General features: G+C 45.4%; 1 protein-coding gene across 3 annotated transcripts in view; it reads right to left on the bottom strand.

Annotated features, from left to right (window-relative positions):
- The window catches only part of HEATR6 (HEAT repeat containing 6), a 305,356-nt gene that overhangs the window by 48,406 nt on the left and 229,475 nt on the right, over window positions 1-27,475 (bottom strand). For all 3 annotated transcript variants that reach the window (XM_078679768.1, XM_078679769.1, XM_078679770.1), the window contains one exon: window positions 4,831-4,965. In XM_078679768.1, the coding sequence (XP_078535894.1) occupies window positions 4,831-4,965 (135 nt within the window). The remainder of the gene's footprint in view (window positions 1-4,830; window positions 4,966-27,475) is intronic.

The following is a 27,475-nucleotide window of genomic DNA, read 5'->3' as shown; positions in this document are numbered from 1 at the left end:
TAATAAAGAAGTTGATTTTTGCACAACTTGGGTGGTGCACCGTGAGTTTTCTCAGATTTTACTATTTCTGTAAATGTTTTTAAAGTAGCTGTGAAATACAACTGCAAATAGATTGCCCCAGAAGCTTTTCTCTACGATGTGGCACATCCTCCCGAAATAAATCAGGGTCTTTGAATGCAAGGATAAGGAATAATTGCATTGAAGGACAACTGCAGCAAGTCCTAAAGGTTGCTGCTCATGGAGATATGACGTAGTGGAGAAAGTAAAGATAATCACTACAAAAAAACTAATTTGAGACAGGTACAGTTGAGGATTCAACACTTCCTAAAAGACATTATATCAGTAATTGTGCTCAACCAGCCAGAGATTTTCCTTCATTGGTGTTCTGTCTCTTGCTGTTACTTTCTTAGATATTACTAGTCAGAGCAATGTCTCAAAACTCTAGACTAAGTATTCTCAAAAATCTTAGTTCAACTTCTTGCTGTGTTGCCGAGCGGTTTAGACACTTTCTAAATTGTTGTGTAGTTTCTCATAATACATAGGATCTGCGTGTTTATATAATATAAACTATGGGGTTGGTGTTCAGATTGATTACAGAGACTCCCAAAGGATATGTTAGCCTTTAGACCGGCTAGCTCACAGTGCCACCATATACCCCCTAACTTTACAGAGGAATAAATAGTTTCTGGCAACTATCGAACATGACAACCCTTGATCCTTCAGGGATCGTGGAAACGGTGCAATACTTTTCACTCAGTCACTCGTACTCACTTTGTCTCAGAGAGATATACAGATTAAACGATGGGGACGCTTTCAAAAAGCATTTATTGAACCAGTCATTTTAGTATAGAACATGTTTGCTGTGACAATCATTAGACAGAAACAGCTATGTAAGATTACAAGCACCGACCTAGCATATATGTGGGTGTAAAGCCAAGAATCCCCTTGGAAAGAGCCAACCCCATTACCTGATGGGAGAGAATGAAGGACCCCGTCTTAGTCTCGAGTTGGACACCCCCAAGGGATGTCAGACCACTGTGTGCTGGAGCTTCTGCAGGCTTTCAGTGTGAAAGCTTCTCCTCTGGTTCCCCAGCGAAGATGTGGTTCTTTTATACGCACAAAATACCCTCAGGGGTTCTACCTAGATATGAAATTGCTTGCCATTATGAATAGTGGACCTGTCGTCTAAGGAGGACGTTAGCGGTGACTTTCTTACAGAGTTATTATACAGAAGATAGTACACCTTCTGTGTACATCCTGGGCAGGGGATTAAGATATTGTACTAGGAATCCTCATGCATAATAAATTAGGACAGTTTCGAAGAAAATTGAATTACATTTATTCAGCACATAACTAGGGAAAAAGTTAGTTCCTGAACCGTTATGTAGAGCAAGGTAGGACGAATGTAGGTGAAAGGTTGTGCACTACCTAGGCCTATATTAGGGTACATTGGGGCTCATAACACAATCCATATGCACACACCATCCCATATATCCTTTGAAAACATTCATATTTTGAGGATTATGGACGTGGAGCTGTATTCACTCCATTCGCTCTCAATGCACAGCCAATGCCACTCACTAGTGTAGTTGTTGGGGTGGGCAGCAAGTTAAGTGACTTCCAACATTTTGTTTCGAAGATTACTAGCTGACTTGCAGCTTTGTCTAGGATCCACAGTTCAGCTAAATATGTCGGAAAGTCCTCACCTTTGATTACGATAAATGGTGGTAAACCAGGCGTCAATGTGATTTCCATGCATTCTTCCAGACCTTGCGCTGTCATCAGCCAAGGGTGAAGTTTTACTCTTTGCAGTGTATGTATAGGAGCATACGTAAGGTATTTAGAGATAAGAAGAATCAGGTATGAGATGTTTCCCACTTCTTCTAGATGTCGTGTTCCTCTGCCCTGAACACCAAATTTAGAATTTAGTTATCCTGGTTTTTTTTAATTTTGGCCCCAGCCTCACACTAATCTAGCATGGGCATGAAGTCCTAAGCCTATCCTTGGACATGACAGGGCAAAAAACAACTTGGATACTCCACAGCAGTTAGTGCCCTAAGCATAGGATTTGGCCCATTTAATAGTATAAATAACTGCTTGCTCTCTTTTTGTAAGTAATTTATGTTCGCCTTGGTAATATCTTATGAATTGTAGTATCTTACTCTCCTTCAAGATGGCCACCTTAATTGTATATCAAACATTACACACACTGACAACTGTATCAAGTACTGTCAAACATTATTTTTTTCCTAGAACACTTAAATTAAGCTTTGAGCAAGTTTTACTACCTTCCAATTAATAGTTTGGCAGTACTAGTCACCAACAGCTTCCATTCAAGCTTTCCCCAACATGGCCCCCATATGAGACGGTCTAGTGTTTTCAGCATCCAATTTTAGGCTGGCCTGAAGATGGCTGCCTCACGCAACAGTTTAGTTTTTCATTTCATTCTGCACTCTATTTTCAGTTTATGAATTACAAGCTCACGGATGGCCTTTATGTTTAGCCTTCCCTTGATGCAATGGTAGAGTATGGCTTGCTGGATTCTGCACCCAAAGGTTCCCCCAACAAGGACGCCTTAATGTGACGGTCTGTTGGTCACGTACTCAATTTAGCACCCTTTTTACGGCTTTATGAGTGGAGGCATGCAACGCATCTATGCCTAAGTTGCTGAAGTTATGCTGAAGTGTCAGTTACTTCCTGTTGATTAAGTAATTGGAGGTGAGTGCACCACTTGTTCCTTCATCTCTCCAAGTATATATTATTAGGCTTGACTTATGCGCCCAATTTTGTTTTTCCAGCCTTCTTTTAATAATTCCTCATCAGTTTTGATCTTGCTACCAGTGTTCCTTTACAAACTGAATTGCCTGATTTACTCACATCCTACTCATTCTGTATAGGTGAGTGTATCACTTGAGTCCTTATTTAACTTCTTTTTAAATTTCAGTATTCAAATTGACTTATTTTTCACCTATTCATATTCCCAGCTTACCAAATCATAATACCGAAGCCAGCAAGGTTCACATATGCTTAAAACTATACGTAAACATTGGTTTTGAACTTTGTCCTCAGTACTTGTTTTTCTGCCACAAATTAAGCTAAATTATTAAGTATTACTCTTAGCTTTGCACGTCTTGATCCAGTCCAATTATTTTAGTCTGAAATCTATATAATGTATGAATTACTGTTAGGCATCACTTTAGAGTGAGGCTTCTACATCTGACATTGTGATGGCAGTGTAACACATGCGACTAGAACAGCTGCTATGTCACAGGCACCTTATTTAATGTGCATGCATACCACTGTAAATAATTACGTTTTTTCTCCATATTTCCTTATTAGTTATTTGTCTTAAATCTCCTTTAACTTTTATGGTAATGAGGATGGTCTCAAGCACTGCTGACACTGGAGACCGAATAGTCTACGCTGGTTCCCTTTCTTTCGTATACACTCTTCGACTTTCGTTCCAGAATCAATTGAGCTATATAATGGACTGATTTCATAAATATAAGAGTGGACTTTTCATACATTGACACATGGTGTTGGAATATCAATTCTGCTTGTCACCATTCTGGGACAGACCATTTATTTTTATTCAGAGATTATTATTTCTAAATGAGCCCCTTGCTGGCCAATTACATTTTATCAAGGTGGGAGTGGAGGTATCAGAGACAGCGCTGATGGCAACAGCTGGCAAGGCCTTCGGGGAAGAGAGTGATTCGGCCAGCCTTAGGGCTTGTGCTGCCAGCAGGTGCTTAGTCAGAGTTCCCAAAAGAGCTGCCCTTAGGAGCACAATAGGGAGCCCAAGTGGAGTCTTTCTAGAAGAAGGACAGAATTGCTTTGGTGCAGGTGGGGATTTGCGCAGCGTAAGTGCAAGGGGCAGAAAAGATAGAAGTGGAACAGAGGGATCCATCCATAGATTCAGTTTTGGGGCCAGATCAGCATTAACAGAATCTCCACCAAGTCTAGCCTAGAAGTCGACACACTTAAACATCTGTATTACGAAATGGCTTTCATATTAATGTATTGATATCAGAAGTGGAGAACATGTGGAGAATAAATCAGTGTAATTATAAGTGCTGTTAATTGTACTGACCTGTACTTTATGTCACAACATGGTTTAAGATTGCTTGATAGGCAACTTCTACCACTAGATACACATCTAAAGCTTACCGGCCTCCTTTAGAAGAATCACTTGCCATATCCCAAAATTCAAACTGTCCTAAAGAAAGGACACAACTGTTCTCAATTATTGTTTAGGGAAGTGGGAGCGCAATCGCAAACTGGAAGGATACCGCCTGCCAAACCTGCATTTTCCCTAAATCATTTAGCGGTGGAAGAACTGCCAGGTTTCTGAATTCGAAGCTTTAACTAGTTTCACCATAGGAAATCTTTGGCACAGCACAATATCTGGCACAGAGCTTCAGAGTCACAGTTGTGGCTGTCCTGACCTTTTAAGGGACGGCATCTACCACTGATTTTCCAAGTTTGGATGAGCATGCCAAGTCTGGCAGTCACTGGCAGGATATTCAACAAAAGTCTTACTTTGGGTGTGTCTTTTTATGGAACAAAAGAACAAAACTGTTGAGTGGCATGGTGGTTGCCTGGCATTCAGTTTAGCCTAAAGTGCATCATCTGCATGGACAAATCCCATTCCGAAAGAGGCAGGAAGCAATTTTTAAATACACTGGGTGGGGCAACATCAGGAAGTAGGAGGACGTGGCATCTGTCAACCCACAGGCCTAACAGGCCACACATCAATGGCTGAGTACCCATATCTTGACTTAACCATACAGCAGGTGAGTATATTGACTCAATGTACATCACACTTACCGGCAGTTTGCTGAAAGCCTCGGGTAAAATGGAGGAAAGAGCATCGCATGCACTTGTTTGTAGGGTAGGATGTTGCTCACTCTGCAGGGCTCTTGGCAAAGGGCCCCTCATTACATTTGTCCAAAATGTCACAACCTGCAAAAAACAGAAGGACATTTAACAAAACAGGGATGTCTCAAAACTGTATAAGATGGACCAGTATGTTTTTTTTTTATGTGCACCTCCCTACTAACATTTTGGCCCCACACAATGCGCTCATATATCCAATGCTATTAGCGCACAGTTAGATATTCAACGAGTCACTATGTAGACTGTTTCCATAAATATATTAGGCAGTGACTGAAGTGGGGTGGGATTTACAGTGGTATTTGAAGAGCCTATAAAAGAGGCAAAAATATTTTCAGGTTCTCTGGAGATAAAAGAAATAACTATCCACAAATTTGAAAAACTTTGCATCATTAGTGAGGATACATTTTCCTTATCCTTATTGTGTCTTACGTTTGGTCTACCAGACCTGTGCAGTGCAATGTATACTAGTATAGATTATGTCAAATTCAAAGCAAACTGAAGCCAAATTCTGCACTCATCTTAATTATTTCAGCAAAACGTGCCGCTTTTGAATCATTTGAGGTGTAAACTATGTGTTAAACAATTTTTCAGCCTTGTATTTAAGCAACTGCATTAATGCCTCTTTCCCCAACTACAGAACTTGCAACATACGATTGCCAACGCAGGCTTTCTTAATTTTCAGACTTTAATTGAACATCAAAGCCTGAGAAAGCAAAATGTGTAATATAGTAGGAATCAAGAGCCGTAGGTAATAGGTATCCAAACGAAAATGTGGCACAGAAATATAAAAAATTATTTAGATATCAATATTAACAAAAAGTCTACAAGTCCTGTACGGTACAGACGGATTTCCATAAACCCTTTGGAGGCTGCAGAATATTTGGAAAGAAGCTGACCATACTACGATATAGCCCACAAATATCAAGAATCCTTCCTGAAACATTAGACATTATTCAAATTTGCAAGGTCAAGATCATACTGATATTTAATTTAATTTGAAACTGAAGTTTAATTCCATTAAAAGGATCAAGTGGGAATACAATCGTAGGGGCTTTTCAACGCTCATTCACACACAAAATTGCAACACTTGCATTAGAGGACGAAAAAAAGAGCATTAATATCAGGAGAGAGCACTCCACATCATGGCATCTTCTTCAAAATTTACAAACATTAGAAAATGTCTGCCTACTTGCAAGACCATACAACCAGCGTTCATTGTCTTCTGAAGTGTACAGCCACAAAAAAGCACTCCAGACAATGCAAAAATAGGCAGGCTGTAAAGGCATTGACATAACACAAAGGAATCAATTCCACAGGATTCAGTTCAAAGGGCATAGGAGATGTTTCTACCTCCAGCTCGTTCATACACCCTACTGACAGAGACAATAGCAGCATCAAAAACAATAACAAAAGTCTGCTCCTATCAACAAAAATAAAAATAATCCAAGCGAGGTAAAGGAAACAACAATTTTCGTTAGCACTGAGAAAAGCCCTAGCAACCATCATTGTGTCTTCACTGCCTGGGCTACAAAGTAAGTAAATACACCAAACCATCTCCCAGCAAGGCAGTGTGTAACAGAACACAAATGGGTGCAAGAAAGTGTGCAGACTGGTTACAATCTCCAATTTCACAATCCTGACAAACCAATGCATCTTGGTTGTTGAATCCTTACAGCTGGAGTGGAATATAAATCTCTTGTTCAGAAAAATACGGGTGAGAAACGGTAGGGGGTTTACTTGTGCAGCATCTTCGTAAAAGAAAAAGGTACAAGGTCGGTATACCAACTTAAATTATTTATCAAAATTGCAAACAAATGGAACAAAAAGAAAAAATCTGGATACTAGCACAACATTTACAGTAGGAGGACTGGATTGGACTGCAAGGCCCATAGATCTATAAAATATTCAGGTAGAAGCACAACAAGATTCATTTCTTCAAACTCTTCACCAGCAACACCAGTCCCAACTTCTGTTTTTCGGGACACGTCAATTTCTCTGACACGTTCTAAGTACATGGCATTAGTAGCTACCTTTCTGAAAAAACTCTTCATGCTTATAAAAAGATTTGTAGAAAAAGTTCAGAGTCAAAGGCAATCTTGAATTCCAAATAAACTAAGACATATTAACAACCATTGAAGTTCGAGATATCCACTCTTTTGGTATATTTCTGGGCCTCAGGTTCACAAAACCATGCATTTCAGAAGACACTTTTATACACAAAATGTCAGCAACTTCAGAGAGTCTATGGGATACAAAGACACAGACGTTCCTCTCCTCTGGTTCCAGAGAGTCAGAAGCAGCCCACGCTTCACCCTGGCCACTTGAGCTGCAGGACCATGACAGATCAACCACCATATTTCGACTGAGACCTGAATGTCACTAAGTTTGACAGGCTCTAAAACTTCGAGACATCCAACACTGTACTGCAGCTATACCAGTTACCACATTCCAATCAATCTACCTATCTGATTTTCTCCCCTGCACCTAAAAGATCTCCCGGGTATCCCATCACCCAAGATTCCTCACATTAGCGCAGATGAAGACAAGGGTTTCACCTTTAAGACATAGAGAGCATTCCAATAATTTCACAATCAAGTCACATACATCATGTTCCTCACATCACACCCACAAGAACTACCAGACAAAGTGTGGGAAACTGAGTTTTTGTTGTAATACCCCCTCAACACTTTTTGCCGCCTCTTTAGCTCCTAGATGGTCGTTTGCAGCTCTGACAGTGCACTGAGACCTGCTAACCAGACCTCTGTGCCAGTGCTCTTTCCTTTAAAACAAGGTATGTCTGATTGTTTTACAATTGCCACTTATCCATCACCAAACATCCATACTGTGACTACCGCCCCATCAGCCATCCATCTACCTTGCACATGAAAAATTGTTCAGAATTCAATCTCCAATCCTCTTCATTAATAGAGCAGTAAGAACCTTATCGAAGACCACTAACCTGGCTTTATACTAGGCAAAGAATGACCACTGCTAGGGGGGCGTGGGCAACAAAAGGGACAAATAGTCACAATTTCTGTGCTCCTGCATTCCCCCGCCTCAACCCCTTTTTTCGGCAATTCAGGCAAATGTGCGCCTCTGACACATGTAAGACTGCAAAAAATTGACCACGGCGGAGACTGGGCTGGCCACGATGCAGTGAAAGCATTTGTTTGCTCCCCTAAATGATCTGAGTCATAATGCATAGCTCCAAGGGGCTAAGCGGCTGAGGACATAGTGGCGGCAACATGGGGGTAGCAGTTCTCTCCTCTGCCGCCCTCCCCCTGGCTTCGTCGACTGTTCTGCCCTCGCCGAATCCCCCTCAGACGGTATAAGGCCTCCGGAGTGGAAGAACTCCCCAGTACCAATAAGGATGTAGAAAGGCGCTTGGAGGACGCAGAAAATTGATCGCCCAGAAATAAACTCCGCTTCATTGGCCTTCCGGAGGGAGCATAAGGCACCAGTGTGACTGTGTTCTTGGCAAACTGTCTGGAGGCCACGCTTCTGTCCGACCAATTTTCTGCATGCCTTGTAACAGAATGAGCAGGCTGCCCCCAGGGGCCTCACATCTGCCCATCATAGCGAAGTTCCTGAACTTCCTAGATTGGGACATGATAATCCGGGAGGTACGAGACAGAGAGGCGATCAGAAATGAAAATTCAAACATTATGGTGTTTCCGGACTATAACAGTGAGGCCCAATGCCAGCGCCGTATATTTGACTCAACTAAAGCAAAACTAAGAGCCCTCCATCTACAATACATGTTGCTGTTTCCAGCAAAACTAAAGGTCCTTTATCAGGGGAAGGTCCTCTTTTCTCAATCACCGGAGGAGGCATTGGTGTGGATAGAGGAGCGGCCACGCTTGCTCTTGCGGAAGCAAACTCGATCCGAACGACGACTGCCCAAGAGCCTGGGTGCCAGACCCAGGGACAGCCAGCAGAGGAGATGGAGAGGAGGCCACAGATCACTATACAGTAGCAAAGGAACTCCATACCTGATGTGGGGGATAGGCCTCCACAGCTTTCCACAGACACGGAAGTAGACTATAGTAAATCATGAAAAAGGCTCAGGGGCTCTGCCAGATTGCTGGCTTCTCCTTCAGGTCAGGAGAAGATGAACTATCCTCTGAATGGTCAGGAGAAGATGAACTATCCTCTGAGGTTGAGAGTCTGCATCCACCCGCAGCCAAAATTTCAGTGTTAGAGCAAGATGTAGAGACATGGCAGCAGGCGCCACTGGCAGAAGTACGAGATCCAGAACAACTAGACCCCTTATATGGCAACAGTAAGCCGGAGACCAGAGCAATGAACACGCAGCAGTTATCCCCTAGAGGTGATTATATTTGTATTGAGACTGTTCTCAGTCATTCTTTAACTGCTGTTGGCTTTCACTCATTGGATTTTTCTTTCTGTTTGTTCTAACGTTTTTCTGAGCGATACAGAGTTTGGGCACAAAGTAGAACCAGCGGGTGGACGACAGAGCTCTCCTTCACCTCTTTAACACAGTTGTTTTATAATGAAGCGGTTAAATGTTGCAGGAAGGTCATAGGGGTTGTGAGGGGGTGGTTAGGTAGGAGGGAGTTCAACTGTTGGTTGCGCAGGTTTCTGGAGGACACACATTTACAGCACCAAGTAAGATTCATGAGTTTTCTACACATCAATAGGATAATTCCCAAGAATACACCATGGCTATGACCACTTATGTTGAAAACCCTATATTTACGGTAATGACATGGACTGTTAATGGCTTAGGGGAGAAGATCAAGTGGGGGCTGGTGGTGCAATATATTAAACACATACAATCTGATGTAGTAATGTTACAGGAGACACATTTAGAAGGTACTCAGGGTGGATTTCTAGGCAGGGGAGTCTACACTACTTTGGCCCATGCAGGCTACACTTCTGGGTCTCGATGAGTAGCAATAGAGTACTGTGACCTCACGCAGGACTATGCCAAAAAACAGAGACTGGTGATGCTACACCAACTATACGAGGTCAGGGACAAGCCGGAGGAGCTCCCTGCTTGGCTTAGCAAACACGAGATGGAATCCAGATGACAAGGAGGCAGATGCACAGATTATTCAGGTGTTTGCAGACTCTTGCAGACTATTCTGAGGGATATCCACTTAGCAGTTCCTCAGATAGAGACCAATGTCTGGCCCCCATTCAGTCCCCAGATCTCGGGACGAAGAGGTAGAGGGACTGGAGGGCGACCTAACATTGACAGAAGTGCAGGAGGCGGTCTCTAAGCGAAGACTGGGTAAAACCCTGGGCCCCAATGGCAACCCCGCTGAGTTCTACAAATGCTGCTTAGATTTACTGGGACAACATTTGTTAAATCTTTACCAAGATGCAGGCAAGGAAGGTGCTCTTCCCCTGGACCTCCGGACAGCCATGATCATGGTTTTACATAAAGACAGCAAACATAAGATAGGAGTGAATCGTACCGTCCCATTTCACTATTAAACAGCAAAGTTAAAATTCTAGCCACAATATTAACAACACGTTTATCGAAGGTCATCTCATCCCTCACTCACAATGACGAATCTGGATTCAAGCCGTGTTGTGCTACCAGTTTAAATCTTCATAGAATACATAAATGGCTGATGGAGATTAAGGAAAGCACAGCTCCACAGACGTGGAAAAGAGCATTTGATGCGGTGTATTGGCCTTTTCAGGACTGTACAGTAATCAAATTGGGATGTGGGATATACATTTCGGAAATGGATAGCACTATTATATCGTGAGCCAATGGCAGTGGGAAAAGTGCCAAGAGGTTGACGCTGGGGTACCCCATTGGACGAGGGACCAGGCAGGGGTGCTTCCTATCTCCTTTCCTTTTTGTGCTTACTGTGGAATGCTTGGCATGTGCCCTTTGAGCACACCTAGGGGTCAGGGGCTTCCGAATTACTCCCAACAATGACAGAGGAGAAGATTTCCCTTTACGTCGACATTCTTCAATATGTAATGGAGCCTATGACAACTATCCCCACTCTCTTCCAAACGCTTGAGGAATATGGGAGACATTCAGGATAGAAGATTCATTGGAATAAGTCCACGATGTATCTCCCAGGGCCCGCACAGGATTGGCCTCCCATGCCGGGATATTTGAACGGGACTACTGAAGGCTTTAAATATCTCTGTATCTTTATGGGGAAACAGCAATTACTATGCGGTTTTTACCACGCGTAGCTATTACAGCGCATGCAATATAACAACACGTAGCGTTTACTACGCATACCATTACATCGCATGCACTTTTATAACGCATGCGATGCAATGGCTATGTAAGTCGTTGTGAGGAAACTGAGGCGGTTTCCTCACAATGACATGCACCGCCCCTTGAAGCAGGAAGCAGGAACCGGGAGCAGAGACGGCGACGCTGGAGAGGAACCACGAGGAAAGAGAGGTAAGGGGGTTTGCGCTTGGGTGGGAGTTACTTTTGTAGGCTTTAGGGTAGTGTCAAAGTAGTGTTGTGATGTTTGTGTTGTGTGGGGTTGCGTTTTACGGTATTTTTAGGGTGTTTGTGTAGTGTACTGTTGTGTAGTGCCGCATATCTAATCCTCATTAATGAATGGGTACATGCATGGAGAGGCTCTTCTGCAGATAGACTGGAGGGGGTGTGCTTGAAGGATAAGTTACTTACCTGTAATCCTAGTTCTCTTCCAAGGGTATCCTCATCAAAGTCCTAAACACTGAATTTTCCCACACATGCACGGGGGCCAGAAATATATATAAAAAGTGATTTATTAAAACATATTTATACAGCTCTATATCCATACTAATATTATAAAGAGAGAGCCCAAACCTTTGAGGCGGGTAATCTCAGTAACCACAGCACCAATCACAACACCCAATACAGCGTTGGAAAGGGCAGTTGCAGCAGAAGGACCTAGGCTATGCAGACGGCGACCATATATTATTTTTTTTTTGCAGTTTTACATAGCGCGAACTTGACCCGAACTGAATCAGGTATCAGAGTGCTTTACATAGCACCAGTTACGTTACATGAGAACACAAATTCATTTTTGTTAGGCACGGGGAGATTAAGTGATTTGCCCAGAATCACAGGATGTTTGGCGTCATTACCAAGACTCGAATCCAGATCCCCAGGCCTTAGCTGTTAGGCCAACTCCTCTATACATTTAAAAGGTAAAAGAACCGTGCCAGCAAAGTAGTCCCTTGTGGGCGTGTCTGCGTTGTGGCGTGGGCTGGGGGCGTAACTAACGCTGGGGACGTGTGGTACGGCCATCTCATCGTGGGCTGTGGGCGTGTGCTGGGGCGTGACAAACGCTAGGGGCGTGTGTCCGCACTTCATGCGATGTGAGTCGTACATACAAGCGCCAATTACGTTGCTGGGCAGCATCAAGGGGCACGCTGGGGGCATGAGAAACGCTGGGGGCATATGTCCGGCCTTCATGAAATGTGAATGCAACTGTGCCGCATCAAGGGGCACGCTGGGGGCGTGTGCTACATTCCGCCCAACATGCCATGTGGATCGTACATTAATCAGAAGATCGTCTGCTGTGGCCGTGTGCTGGGGGCGTGACAAACGCGTTCACCTGGAGGCCTGGTAAGTAACGTTACTGCAACCTCTCCTGTGCGCGGTTACTGAACTCTCTCATTCAATGAAATTACACGCGCCTGCTACCATCAACCAGGGCTCTAGCCGGGCTCAGGCAGCGGATCAGTACACTAATTACACGCGCCTGATAACATCAACCGGGGCTGCAGCTGGGCCTCAAGCGGGGGAACACGCAAATGAGCGTGTCTGCGGGGACAATAACTGCAGCCTCTCCTACTCGCTGTCACTCAACTCTCTCATTAAACGGACTTACCCATGGCTGATAACTCTCTCATTCAACGACATTAGACGCGCCTGCTAACATCAACCAGGGCTGTAGCCGGGCTCAGGCGGCGGATCACTACACCAATTACACGCGCCTGCTAACATCAACCAGGGCTGCAGCTGGGCCTTCTCCGTCCCCATTCTAATGAAACAACATTTTTTGTCTACCACAATATTTTAAAATAAATTACTCTTGCCTAATACACACATTCTATTTCATACCCGGACAACGTCGGGACTGGCTGCTAGTATATATATATACATATATTAATTATTCTGCAAAAACAATGCAGCCTCCCAAAAAAAAAAAAGGCTCCGAAACGTTTGATTGTGCAACAAACACACAAAACCGGAGGACAAGAAGACACTTGAACTCTCTTTAATGAACAGAAGAAAATAGTTCTGGCATTGATAGCCAATAGGCTGCATTGGAAACTTAACAGCATAGAAAATTAAAGTAATTGCAAGCATAAACTGGCACTGTGCCTTTAAGGAAGCCATGACCCCCAGCTTCCCATCATGCCTCAGGGGTGACAGTTAGGTCAGTTGTTGTTTGCGGAGACCCGGAGGTCAGGGCATCAAGAGATGACATCATTATGGATCATTTGCCCAAGGAGGTGGGTGGGTTACTTTGATGATACCCCTGGAAGAGAACTAGGGTTACAGGTAAGTAACGTTATCCTTCTCTTCCAGGGGATCCTCATCAATAGTCATAAGCACTGAATCGAATAGCAAGCCCATCCTCTACTTCTGCAGGCAAAAGACAACCACAAAAACAGTAATCTAGAAGTCACATCAAAAGACTTTAGCATTGAAATAAATTCCTCAAGGTGGCTTGGCCTACTTGAGTATCTGCTCTAGTATCAGAGTAGAGACAGTATTGCCTTGTGAAAGTGTGTACCGACTTCCAAGTGGCTGCTTTGCAGATCTCAGCAATAGGTACATTGTGCAGAAAAGCTATTGTAGCTGCCTTTCCCCTCATGGAATGAGCCTTGGGAGACGACAAAAGGGGTGGAAACCATTTTGCCCACAACACAAATAGAACCTTTTCCATATAAAAGAGTAGAAATGCCTTGTGGAAAGCCTTCTAGACTCTTTCAAGATGCTCATGCAGTCCTGAGAAAGACCTAGGCGACCATACTGGAGGACCACAGGAGCCATGCTGCTAAGTTCAGAGAGGGAAGGTTGAGATGATGGGTCCTCCTGTTCATCTTGGACAAAAGTGTAGTGTAGTTCCTATATTCCCAATAGGCTCTGCGCATTGGAATAACATAAACGATAGTTTAGACGTAGGACTTAGGTCGACTAGGTCTCTATTGAATATGTTAGACTTAATTATGAATGCCAGCTAGCTCAGAGGTCACTAGAAACTTTCTCGAATTCACAAGAAGGGATTAGTTTCTGACAACCGCATAAACATGACAACTTTGCTCCCTTAAGAATAAGGAGTATACCTCCAGAGTCGCGGAAACAATAGATAGCTATTTTACTCAGTCAATCGTACATGCTTAGTTTCACCAGAAGTGCAGATAAACAGAGACGGGCGTTTTCAATAAAAGAGGTTATTTATTGAACAGTCTTCTTTCTCATGCAAGAGAAGTGAATTGCTACAATCGCAATACTTGTCATAAAGTAAAGTGCGTACAGTAAAAGGAGTATTATAAAATAGTACTGTAAAAGCATAGTATGGTTTCTAAGCCATACGGTGTTTAAAATGGATAAAATACATACAATGATAAAAATAATGATTAAACGTACTCATCTGGTGCTTCTAAGATACGCCTACCCCGGTGTACCTACCCTAAGCCTAGTACAGGGAAGGAGTAAGTGAGATGTAGTTTGAGTTAAGATAGTTTCTGCCAAGAATCTAAATCAAGAATTCTCTAAGGGTCTTATCAGCTCCGTACCTTGGTTATAGAATGTAGGAGGTCTTGTATCTCTCTCTCAGGACTCGATCTCCCAGCAACCCGCAAGGGTGACAGGGAAACACTGGAGCTGGATTTCTCGGCAGGAGAAAAGACAGCGTCTCTCTCAGTGCGTCAGCGGGAGGGTCGGCTTCCTTCGGCACTTGCTACGGCAGGGTGTCGGGCAAGTAGATAGTCGATCTGCTCCAAACCACTGTGTGTTTTGCATGGGCAGATGCTGGTATATTTATACCTGGAAGGTGCGGAGTTTGACGTAAGGTTGGACATAAGACGTCACTAAGAACTCGCAGTTCTTTCAGGACTCCGGGAGTTCTAGGACAAATCAATAAAGAAGCAGGGGGGATTGCCGGGCTGCTGGAGGCTTGGTTTGTTTAAGAACACGTTGTGCTTTCTAGGAGTCTATTGGAGTAGCCTTGCCGTATTTGGACTGCATTGGCTATGTCTTAATATGGGTATGATTCTTATGCCTATATAAGGATATGATTTGATATAACCACATAAGGGCATGAATCTGGAGTATTTAACTAGAGTCCTAGATTCGTCTACAACAAAAGGTCCGGTCTGCATGGAAGCCTCCTGTGCGGACACTCGGAGAGATGTAGAAGGAACGGGTACCACCACAGCTTTGGCCAGACTGTATTAGCCTTATCCTCGCTATGGAGTGTGTGAGCTTGGTTATGACCTTCGGCATGAGAGGGAGAGGAGGAAAAACATAAACAAAGCCCCCTGACCAGTCGATCAAAAGGGCATTCCCTATCGACCCTGGTCGGTAAAACCTTCAGCGAAGGCTTAGCATTTTTTTTCTGTATTGTTCGCAAAGAGATCAATGGTTGGTTGACACCATTGCTGAAAAATGTCTGCCACTACAGGGCTCGACAAATCCACTCTCCCCCGCTCGCATTTGCGAGGGAGAATGGATGAGGACGAGCTATTTTGAGGTCCTACTCGCCCTTTCTGGCGAGTAGGAAATCAAACTAACTTTTGTCTTCTGTCTTTAAAAACAGAGCAAAAGTGACAAGATAACACGATTTAAAGGCATTTTTATTGCTCACAAAGGAAATGAGCAATAAACATGCCTTTAAATCTTGTTATCTTGTCACTTTTGCTCCGTTTTCAGAGACGGAGGTCAAGTGGGTTGGAGTCAGGTCGAGGGGATTTTCCATGGTACTAGACCTGCAGGACTAGTACCATTTTTCGGATTTGTCGAGCCCTGCACTACTTTGTTGTGAAGAACCCAGTCTAGTTGCTCATCGAAGTAATGACTTAGAGAGTCCGCTTGAGGGTTTGGTTCCCCTGGCAGATGGACTGCTGTGATTGAGAGCTGCCGGGCCAGGAGCCAATGCCAGATCGCCTGAGCCTCCAGAGACAGAGAGCAAGAGCGGGTTCCTCCCTAATTGTGTAGATAGTGCCGGGTGGTCGTGTTGTCCGTCTGGACCAATATGGACTTGGACTGTATGGAGGGTAGAAGGCTTTGAGAGCTAGATGCCCTGCACGTAGCTCCAGCATGTTTATGTGATATGCCTGTTCGTTGCTTGAACACAGGCCCAGAGTCTGCAGAGGGTCCACGTGTGCTCCCCAGCCCTGAAGGGAAGCGTCTGTGATCAAAGATTGTGTCAGAAGAGGTTGGTGGAAGGGCACTCCCAGTATGAGATTTTTCCGATGAGTCCACCATGGGATGGATGATCTCGCAGAACTGTAAAGTAGAATCCGGTCGACCCATCAAAACTTCTTCTGATCCCATTTGTCTTCCAGGTCCTGCTCTAGAGGCCTCATCCTCAGTCTGGCATTGGGGACAAGGAAAATGCAAGATGCCATCGAATCCAGGAGCGATGCAATCTGCCGAACTGAGGGCTGATGAAGGAAAATATTACTTTCCTGTAATAATAGTTTTCCAGCATAAGACTCTTCTAGATTCACAATACTGTGCATATTCCGCCATCTAGTGGTTGGATTTTGGAAAGTGCTTTGTATAATTTTTTATATTTTTTTTTGCTGTGGGAGGTTGCGAAACCTGATCCCTCTGGTGAGGCTACAACCCCCATCGTGTGTGTGCAGATTATTTGTTCCCTTTCTGCCTTGCGATTTTGTCTCATTGCTTAAAAAGTCTAATATATATTGCCTAACGGGCTGAGAGTGCAGGGACACTTGTCGATTTCCAAAAGGTGACTTCTTTCTATATTATATACATATTGACATGTACACACCTTTTTATACATGTATGTGTCTACATACGTATGCAAACATCTATGTATACATATATATATATATATATATATATATATATATATATATATATTATTTTTTTTATTACGTTTGTAGTATTGAAAATGGAGACTTATTGCTCTAGCTATTTGTTACCCCTTGGAAGTACTTATATACTATCCTTATGTAGGGGCTATGCTTGAGTTCTCTCTTATTTACTGTGGTATTTATTTTCCTTTCTCCCCCTTCACCGGGGAGGAGGGAGGGTCGTATGTGAATCTAGAAGAGTCTTATGCTGTAAAACTATTATTACAGGTAAGTAATATTTTCCTTTTGCAGCATAGACATCTTCTAGATTCACAATACTGTGCATCGATTGCGTAGCGGTATTTTGTAATTGTGGAGGAGGGAGTGAAGTGTAGCTGTTCCCCCGTAAGATAATAAAAGGACACAAATGGTTAAGAGTACCATTTGTTGCTTTTTGAGAGAACCGGAGATGTTAGTTGTGTGTACCTAGTAGATATCCATATGGCTTTCCTTTGAGGAAAAGTACCCATATATGTACTCCTTTGCGTATTAATCTGTATTTGTTTTAAAAATGTTAGATGTGACCAGGAACAACCCCATTAAATGTTTTATTCAAATGGTTAAACGTTATAGGCCTATTCATTCTTGTGTAGGCTAACACCTGATTTCCTTGTTATATTCTGTGCGTGCTATTTTTAATATGGTCCTTACCAACCACTAGCTCCTTTTTTTGTGTTTATTTTTGATGCAATGGTCCAGTTTTTACTACCATAAGTAGATAAGGCTTAATGTTTTTTTGGGGTGCCTGGCTGATTTACGGGAGTACGTATTTTTTGTCTGATGCTCACCTAGGTAGCCCAGACCACTGCAGGGGTATGCTGATGCCCTGTTGAAATTTGTTACCACCCTTCCGTGGTTATGGTATTGTAGAACACGGGCGCTATTAACTGCTTATGCGTCCTGTTAATGTTCTTAGGAGAGAAAAGAGGGTAGAGGAAGGAAAGGCCTTACCCTATTATCTGCCTTAGCTTGTACATATAAACGTACCTGATGCTATACCAGCTATATATCGAATATATATATTTTGATGCAGAAGCCCACATGTGTGCGCTTATCCTTTCCTTATGAAGAATACTCCACCCATGTGGTCTATCCAAATATTGACTTGTACAGGAGAAGTTGTCCTGGACGTAGTTTGGCCACTAGGTTCAAGGAAGGTGACGGCCTTTTGAGTGTAATGCGCACAGTGGGCCTTTTGGCTAACTAATTGCGAATGGTCTCCTGATTTTTATTAGGCTATTGTCTGGAGTTATTTGGTATTGAGCTGCCTTGTGATTCCATGCAAGGTAGAAATACCGTACCCTTTCACTGTGCTGTGTGCAGACCATGTGTAGTTTCTATCATGTAGGCCGGAAGCCAGAAGAACTGCACCCTGCTTGTGTTCATTCTGCCCATATGGATGGTAATGGTAGTTGTAACGGGAACACGCCCTGGTTAGGTGGGCCACATGTGGGGTATGTGTTCCTACTTAATCCCAGTCAACCTGCTTTGCTATATGGTAGGCATATGCAATGTTTGAGGTATTGCTTTGATTGTGTTTGTGTTACTGTGTGTATGTGCAGCACATGGTGGTAGGGTGTGCACCCGCCACTGTGGTTGGCGAATTTTGTGGTCGCGGTGAACCGCAGTTGGCCGGCCATATGGGATACCTTTGGAAGTCTCGGTGAACTCCATTGAAGAGCCCCCGGCTTCTTCATGGTGTTCAGAAAGGCTGCAGTGAACCTCAGTTTCCGGCTCCATTATGGTGTGAAGATCAGTCTCTGTGGTAGGAGAAGACTTCCACCTTTTGGGCTCGCCACGCCCATGGTGTTTGTGAGTGTGGTTGTGGTTGTGGTAAGCCTACCCCCTCTCATGGTGATCAGCCCATTTAGTGAAGTTGAATCACCCTTGTTATTGAAGCAAACAATGTTGTGCTGCAAGTACATATTGCATTGGTGAAAGAAATGCTGTGTAGCGTGCGTAGATATGAACATGTATCTTTGGGTTTGTAGTCTTGCTGAGTGTGACTCCATTGCCCCTTAGAAGTAACAGTGTGCTTAGAGTATGCATAGTGTCCTATCTGCAGCACTGTCTGTTTCAGAAATTATGTATGTTGTATATTTAACACAGGCGCCATGCGCGGAGTGTTACTCACCGTGAATGCACGTCTGAGGACCGGGAGCGCCTTGGGCAAGGGATTGTGCGCAAGTGGTGCTGACAAATGCCTCTGACCCCCGCGGATGAGACAGCAGCCCGATGTGTGCTGCCTGACGGCACGGGAGCCTTGACAGGCAGACCCCCTCTTTTCCCCCCCAGGCAACAGGACAGATAAAGGCAAGCCTCGGACTCGTGGAGGTGCTCCAGTTGCAGTGAGTGAGGCACTGGATAAACCGAGGTGAGCCCCTGAGATCGGGCATGGTAATGACAGAGTGCTAGTCCGGTGGGAGCAAAACATTGAGCGGGCTCCCTGTGCCAGGCTGAGGGAATAAGCGAGGAGTGAGCACTGAACATATAGTAGCGGCCCACGCCCAAGGGTTCGAATTCGGCTTCCACCGGAGACGCAACGGATGAGTCCGGAGTGGATATGCTGAAAATTGCTTAGTGACGTGCTGGTGGGTCGACCTGCAGGGGCCGCAGAGCGCAAACACACTGTGTGAAGTCACCTGGTGGTGGTACAGAAGTGAAATGGCGACCAAAACGGACCAAGACAGAGCGTCGTCACGGAATGCTAAGGGATCCAAAAATTTTCAATCTAATAGGCTTGATAGGTACACCATGCCCCGGGGGCCCCCGGTGGAGACCAAAAAGCTTCAAGGGAAAGGGGAAGAAGATGCTCCGGAGTTGGTGGAACCGACGCTTGCAGATCTCATGGCTGCCATAACGGGCGCTCAAACTTCCCTGGGCCAGAAAATGGAAGCCCTAGACACCAAGCTTGACACAGTCACCATAGAGGTGGGTCTGATTAGAGCGGATCTTACAAAGACTAGTGAAAAAGTCAAGACGTTGGAGGTAAAGACGACCAGCTTGATCGGCGCCGTCAACCAACTGCAACAGGAGGTGCGTGATGTTAGGGCCTCGAGGGTTCTCGCTGATCGCTAGCAGGATGAGTTTGCGGGCAGGGCAGAACAAAGATCGCATCCTGGGGGTGCCCGAGAAATCGGAGGGGCAAGCACCGGACCTGTTTGTTGAAAACTTGAACTTAACCATCTCAAACTGAAGGGCCTCAGCAATTTCTACACGGTCGAACGGGCACATAGGATCCCGGGGGGCTGGCCCAGGCCGGGGGCACCCCGCCCCGCCCTGTAATTGCCAGGTTCCTAAACTTTCGTGACAGGGATGTCATACTTCAGGCGGCCCGAGTGGGACCTCCACTGCGCTTCGAGAATGCGACTCTATCCTTTTTTCCAGATTTTACGCAGGCGGTACAAAGACAGAGGCAAGGCTTCTTATCTGTGTAACGGAGACTGCGAGACAAGGGAAAGAGATATGGCATGATGTTTCCGGCCCGCCTTCGAGTGGAAAATAATGGGAAGTCTTGGTTTTTTGACAATCCTGAAACGGCGATGGACTGGATTGACAGTACGGGTGCAACAGATACCGAAGGTCCAGCTCGGGAAGACACGGATGAACAATAACTATGGGGCACGGTGCTGAAGTAGGATTGAACAATCATGCGCATTGCGGGAGAGGGAGGGCGGGGGGATGAAGCTTCCTTACAGGCTGCTAATCAGAAGGGATTGTTTTGGGGACATGACTGTAGGGGCAGCGTGGCTGGGGGAGGGGTGGCGAGGGTCGGTTCCTGGGCCCTCCTCTATTTCTACGTTTAGTTAGCTTTAGAGTAGGTTGGGGCGACGGGCACACTGCTAGTTGGGGATGAGCGCAAGCTTCAGGCAGGGGTGCAGGGAGGAGGAGGTGGGACAAGAGTTGAGGGGGGTTTGAAAATGAGGTTTTATTTTAATTCTGAATCAACGATGCGTTGTATATTATATGTTTGGTTTTTGCAAATTTTGTTTTTATTGGTTTTTTCTCATGCATCAGGTGACATCGACAAAATGTACCACCTTAATGTCTACTGGTAGACAGGGATTGGGGATTACCGCGCTCAGTTGGAATGTGAATGGGTTTGGAGATAAAATACAGCGAGGGATGGTTAACCAGTTGATTAGGTGACATGCTCCCGATGTCGTTCTGTTACAAGAGACACATCTGGTTGGTAATAGCTGTATGGCGTTGCACAGGAGAGGGTACAAACTGGTAGCACATGCTGGATTTACCTCGGGATCCAGGGGGGTGGGTATATTAGTAAGAAACTCCTTCCCACTGACGAATCAGGCCACGTGGACGGACAGACGGGGTAGGTATATTGGGATCTCTGGGCTGTGGGAGGGAAGGACGGTGACCTTTTTGTCCGTGTATGTTCCACCAGCCCTCCAGGTTGAAACCTTTCGAGATTTGGGTAAAATTTTTCTATATTCCCCCTTGGAGTATTGATTGTGGGGGGTGATTTTAATGCTGTGATGAATGGGGAGTTGGATAGGTTCCCTCCCCGAGTTTTACCGTCATCTAGTCGTTGGTTGTTAGAGTTTGTGGAGATCACTGGTTTGATTGATGGATGGCGACTGAGAAATCTGTGCGATAAATATTATACTCACTCCTCTGCTGCTCATGGTTCCCTCTCGAGAATAGACTATGTCTTTGTGCCGTCGTCGCAGGTGGCCGGAGTACGGGAGGTGAGGCACCTGGGCAGAGGGATCTCCGATCACTCGCCGGTCTGGTTTCGCATGGAGGTGGGGCACAGAGATGTCGGCAGAGTTGCTCCCATAAATGCATGGCAGTTAAAGGACCCCTCCATCAAGAAGGAGATCAGTCGGGCCACAGACCTCTACTTCCACGATAATGTGGGAACAGTGGAGTCAAAGAGCACCCTTTGGGAGGCATACAAAGCAGTAATTCGGAGAGAGGCACTGTCGCTGATCTCCGGAAAGAAGAAAAAAGGCCGCGACCAAGTAGATAGGGTAGAGGCAGAGTTGGTGGCACTGGAGGGGGAGGAGTCGGAGACTAACACCCCGGAGGTGGGACACCGTCTGAAACTCCTCCGTGATGAGTACAAGAACCTGGCAATAGAGAGGCGCAACATAAAGACACTCAAAGTAGGATTTACGAGCATGGTGATAAGGCTGGGAAGTTGATTGCGTGGTTATAGAGAGGGGAGGGGGCGACGAGACTGGTGCCTGAGTTACACTCAAACGACTTAGGTAAAATTACAGATCCGCAACAGATAGTAGAGGAGTTCTCGTCCTACTATAGATTGGTTTACACAGCGGCAAATGCATATACAGAGACTGAGAACGCAGACATGCTACAAGATATCCAGATGCCGACTCTATTGGAGGAAGATCGGCAATTTCTTGACTCTCCTCTCAAAAATGATGAGGTGGCGCAGGCGATCAGGGGGGTGAACTCCGGGAAGGCCCAAACAGAATCCCCGTAGAGCTGTGTAAACCGAATGCCAATAAATTGGCACTCTTTCTGCGAGAAATGTTTCTTGAGAGCAAGGAGGAGGGCCGGCTCCCATATGATCAGCGTATAGCCAATATAGTAGTCATTCATAAAGAGGGTAAGCCGCGGACGGAGTGTTCCTCCTACCGACCAATATCACTGCTAAATGCAGAGCCCAAGATATTGGCAACATTTTTAGCTACCAGACTAGTGAAGGTCATTACGGCCTTGATCCATCCGGACCAGTCAGGATTTATGCCTCGCCGTAACACAGCGCTAAATATACAAAGGCTACACGGGATTCTGGCCAGTGCATCGTATAACATGAACCAGCGGTCCTCTTGTCGTTACCAGACGCCACTATGGCCTTTGACAGAGTCGAATGGCCCTATCTGTTTGCAGTTTTGAGTAAAATGGGCTTTGGTCCTGAGTTAATTGGGTGGATCCGCCTCTTGTACTCATGCCCCCTTGCTAGGGTTGTGGTAAATATTCACAGGTCCGCGGATTTCCCCCTGGGGCGTGGCACGAGGCAGGGATGCCCTCTCTCCCCTTTACTGTTTGCACTGGCGCTCGAGCCGCTCGCGGCATGGGTGCGATGGGACAGGTCGATCAGAGAGATACGATGGATGCTAGACTGGGAGGACAAGATATCGCTATAGGCAGACGATATTCTGCTTTATCCCACTACTCCCCGAGAGTCACTGATTAATTTCCTAGACGTCCTTGCCATATTCGGGAGGTACTCGGGCTTTGCCATTAACTGGAGGAAGTCAGTCCTCTTCGTGATTAGTGGTGACCCACCTGACATCCCGAACCACTGTCCCCTCCGGATAGAACCGACGGGCTTTCGATATCTGGGTATTTTTATGACCAGGGACCCGAAACTACGATACGACAATAACCTGGGGCCTCCGTTGGCTCGGCTCCGACGTGATGTGGAGAGATGGAGGGGGCTGCCGTTCTCCTTGCTAGGACGCGCCACTCTGTTTAAAATGATGGCGCTGCCCAGGTTTTTATATGCACTTCAGAATGCTATGGATCCGGTGCCTCCCTCCTATTTCAAGGACATAGAGTCTCTTCAGAGACGGCTCCTCTGGGAAGGGAGACCACGTATTGCGTTTTCTAAACTTACACTGCTCTGGTATGATGGGGGAATTAGTTTGACTGATCTCCGTAAATATTATTGGGCCTCCCAGCTGGCGGCAATTAATCATGCAATCAATGGATCACCTCTGGACCCCGGATATGCTATGGACCGGGGCCAGATGCCAGGACGTGACTATATTAGAGCCCTCTACGCCAGTCCGGGTAGGATCCCCCTCGTTGGACCGGCTGCGCATGCGTTTTGGGTGTGGCACAAGGCCTAAGGACATCTCAAGTGGGATGGTTGGATCACACAGGCCAATCCGTTGTGGAGCTCTGAGGGCTTAGGAAACTTTTGGAAAACTAAGGGCTTTGACCGGTGGGACCTTATTGGGATTTCACGGGTCAAAGATGTGTGGGGGAAAGATGAGATCCTTCCATTTGAGGCCCTGCAAAATAACTATCAGCTAAGTGAGAGCAAGAGATACAGATACCTTCAGATAAGACACGCCCTACCAACAAATATTCCCCGGGGCACTGCGCCTCCTGAGGCCTCCCCACTGGAAGATCGAGTACTGGACAGACATCTCCCCACTAAAACCATCTCGCTGATCTACAGAAAACTGATTAATCACATGGAAGACCCGCTAGCAACACTCAGAGATCAATGGAGTGCAGACGGGTTAGTCATAGATGATGAGGATTGGAGAGAAGCGGTGTCCTCCACTAAAACAGTAGCCATCCAAATGAGATTGCGACTGGTGCAATTGAAAATTCTACACCGGTCCTACATGACGGGGCCTCGCTTGGTACGGATGGGTTTGGCTGCGGAGGGGGGGTGTAGGAGAGGGTGTGGAGAGACTGGCACGTTCATGCACGTATTGTGGCACTGCTCGGAGATACAGCACTATTGGGTTAAGATTCATGAGAAGTTCCGGGAGGTACTGGGGGTGGAGATACAGAAGGAGACCCGGCGATGTATTTTGAATGCCTGGGAATCCTTGGATCTCACAACACATGGGAAGCAATGGATGACGCTTGCATGTATGATCGCAAAGCGTAACATCGCGCAGCTATGTGGTGCTTATCAGGCCCCTCAAATAGGGAAATGGATGGAAGACCTTGATTGGAGTATGTTCAGAGAGAGATGGGTATATGTGGCAAGGGGTCACCCTGGAAAGTGGGGGAAGATCTGGGGCGCCTGGAACAGTTATAGAGGAAATATCTGTGCCCCTCCAATTGTGCAAAGTGATGCTTCAGCGCTGGAGTCTCCATGATCCACAAGGAAACTCTGTGTTTACATTATGATGGTTGGTAATGTAAAGTGTTTATTGTAAAGTTATTGCTGATTGCCTGATGCTTATTATTTAGTTTCTGTTTGTTAATAATGAAAAGATTTATTAAAAAAAAAAAAAAACCTTGGCAGTTTCTGGAGCAATCCAGGGTATTTCGCGTGTACTTGATCTGTATCACTTTTGCCCCGTAATTGTGAGGCAGCTGTTTCACTTTGAAGCTGCGATAAAATGTGTCCTGGCGCACGTGTTAATGCGCGTTCGAGGCAGCAGCATTGGTTATTTGTGACCTGCGGCTTACTATTTAGTTAAATGCTTTGAGCGGCTATAAATAGTGCCAAAGGTTGTAGTGCGTTTGTTTGGGCCCTTGCATTATGTTATAGAGGGGCTATGTACTATATTTGATAGCCCTGGTACTAGGTAACGAACATTTTAGGTTGTTGCTGGGGCCCCTGTTCCAAATTCCCGTGTCTCTGCCTGTTTTCAGAGAGCATTAGAGGAGATAAGCTGATAATTTATGGGTGGGGGGTTGCCTTTAACTCTGAAGAATCCCTTGTGCCGGCTATGAAGTGGAGTTGGGGGTTTTATGGCCCTTCCCTCCGTCTGCCAAGACAAGAGCCTGCTTTTTAAATCTTTTTTCCCCGTTTATGAGGGAGAACTTTTTGGTATAGGCCTGTTTATGGTGTAGGCCTGAGTATCTTTTGTGGTATCTGCTAAGGCTTGTGCCAAGTAATAAAACAACCCGCCTTCGGTTTTTTTTTGTTGGTTTTTTTAAACTGTAAGCATAGAGCGTTACATTTACGCCCTAGCCCGGTTAAGGAAAAAACGTTATGTACCACACCTTGAAAATTAGATGTTAAACCATTTTAAGAAACACCCCTGGCCTTTACCCGAGGAGCTCTGTTCTGTTCCATACCTGTAGGCATTGAGCGCTAACCTTACGCGTTAGCAATGTTCTGAACAGGGTGGAGATTTGGGAATGAATGGTTCCCAGAGTTGTTGTGCTGTGTGGAAGAGGCACAGTTGTGCGTTTCCACCCCTCTTTCCCAACCTTTGAAATTCAGATTGTAGACCACTTAAAGACACACACGTAATGTACAAACACCCCCTGTCCCATTACCAGAGGTGCTGTGTCGTCCATGTGTTGTGCGTTCTCAACCTAGCACAAACTAAGAAGTAGGCTTCAGTAACGAAGACACAAAGTGTACAAGTAAACAGCACAATGGCACACTGCCTTAGGCACTACACAGTAGCTGTGTTGGAAAATCCAACCTTGTAATAAAAGGAGTGGCCGGGCTTCTTTATTTAAGGCTCTTTGCTGGTACCTGGACCAAATCTAATTAATAAAGGAGCAAATTCTTACCTCATGGTCGGATGAACTATCAGCTCCCTGCGGAGAGCCCCCCCAAATACCTGGAGACTGCATTCTGCCAGCGAACACGGTACTTGCTCTGGTACCACCCCTCTCGAGGGTTTCTGGTGGGCTCTCTTTTCTTGCCAGCTTCTGCTGCTGTCCCCTCCGAGACGTCGTCAGTGCACCTCCGATCTACATGGTGGAAAAAATAATCGGAGAGCCTGCACACACACGATGGGGGTTGAAGCCTCATCAAAGGGATCAGGTTTCGCAACCTCCCACAGCAACAAAAAAAAAAATAAACAAAGCACTTTCCGAACTCCAACCACTTGATGGCGGAATATGCACAGTATTGTGAATCTAGAAGACGTCTATGCAGCAAAACTTGAAATAGACTATTGCATTTCAGACTGACAGATAATAGTCTCCCCTCCGAAAGAAACACTCTTCCTGCTCTGGAGTCTAGAGTAGCACCCACGTAATGTATCCTTTGAGTGGGCTGATGTACTGATTTCTCCAGATTGACCTGAAGGCCCAACCGCTGTAACAGATTCAGACAGATTCGATAGTGGTCTTTCAAAGTCTGAGGAGATGAACTCTTTAGGAGCCAATCGTCGAGATACGGATAAACAGCCTCGGCGACGTAGAGCAGCAGCCACTACTGCCATGCACTTGATGAATACTCGAGGGCCGACTTTAGGCCAAACGGCAGGAGTGTGTACTAATAGTGCTTGGAGTCTACCATAAAGTGCAAGAACTTCCAGTTTCATGAAGTAATTGAAACATTGAAGTACGCATCCTGAAGATCTATCAAGCAAATCCAGTCCCCTTGATGGAGAGGAGGGTATATTTGATGGAGTGCTAGCATACAAAATTTCTCCTTTTAGATGACTTTGTTGTGGATGCGAAGTTCCAATATAGTTCTGAATCCTGCTTTTTGGCCTTTCTTTTGTACCAGGAAGTATCTGGAGTAAACTCACTTTCCTCATTGAGAGGGAGGAACTTCTTCTATGGCAGATTTCTGTAAGAGAGTGGACACCTCCTGTTGTAACAGCGGCAGTTGGTGATCGCTGGATTTTAGCAGAGGAGTGGATTGCGGTGGAAAATGGAAACGTAGAGCACATCCATTTTGCTGTATATTCAGCACCCAGTGAAAGTTTGTAATGCTGAGCCACTCTTGAACGTGATAGATGATACTTCCTCCCACCGGAGTGGGTAACGGCAACAGAAAAAGCGATTGCTCATTGCTTGGTAGCATTCTTGGTGGTAGAAGAGGGTTGTCGAGGTGCACCTCTACGCGTTCGGTAGT

This window comes from Lissotriton helveticus, chromosome 3_1 (genome assembly GCF_964261635.1).
Source record: "Lissotriton helveticus chromosome 3_1, aLisHel1.1, whole genome shotgun sequence".
NCBI classification, from domain to species: Eukaryota; Metazoa; Chordata; class Amphibia; order Caudata; family Salamandridae; genus Lissotriton; species Lissotriton helveticus.
This window is presented reverse-complemented; position numbering and strand designations above follow the sequence as displayed.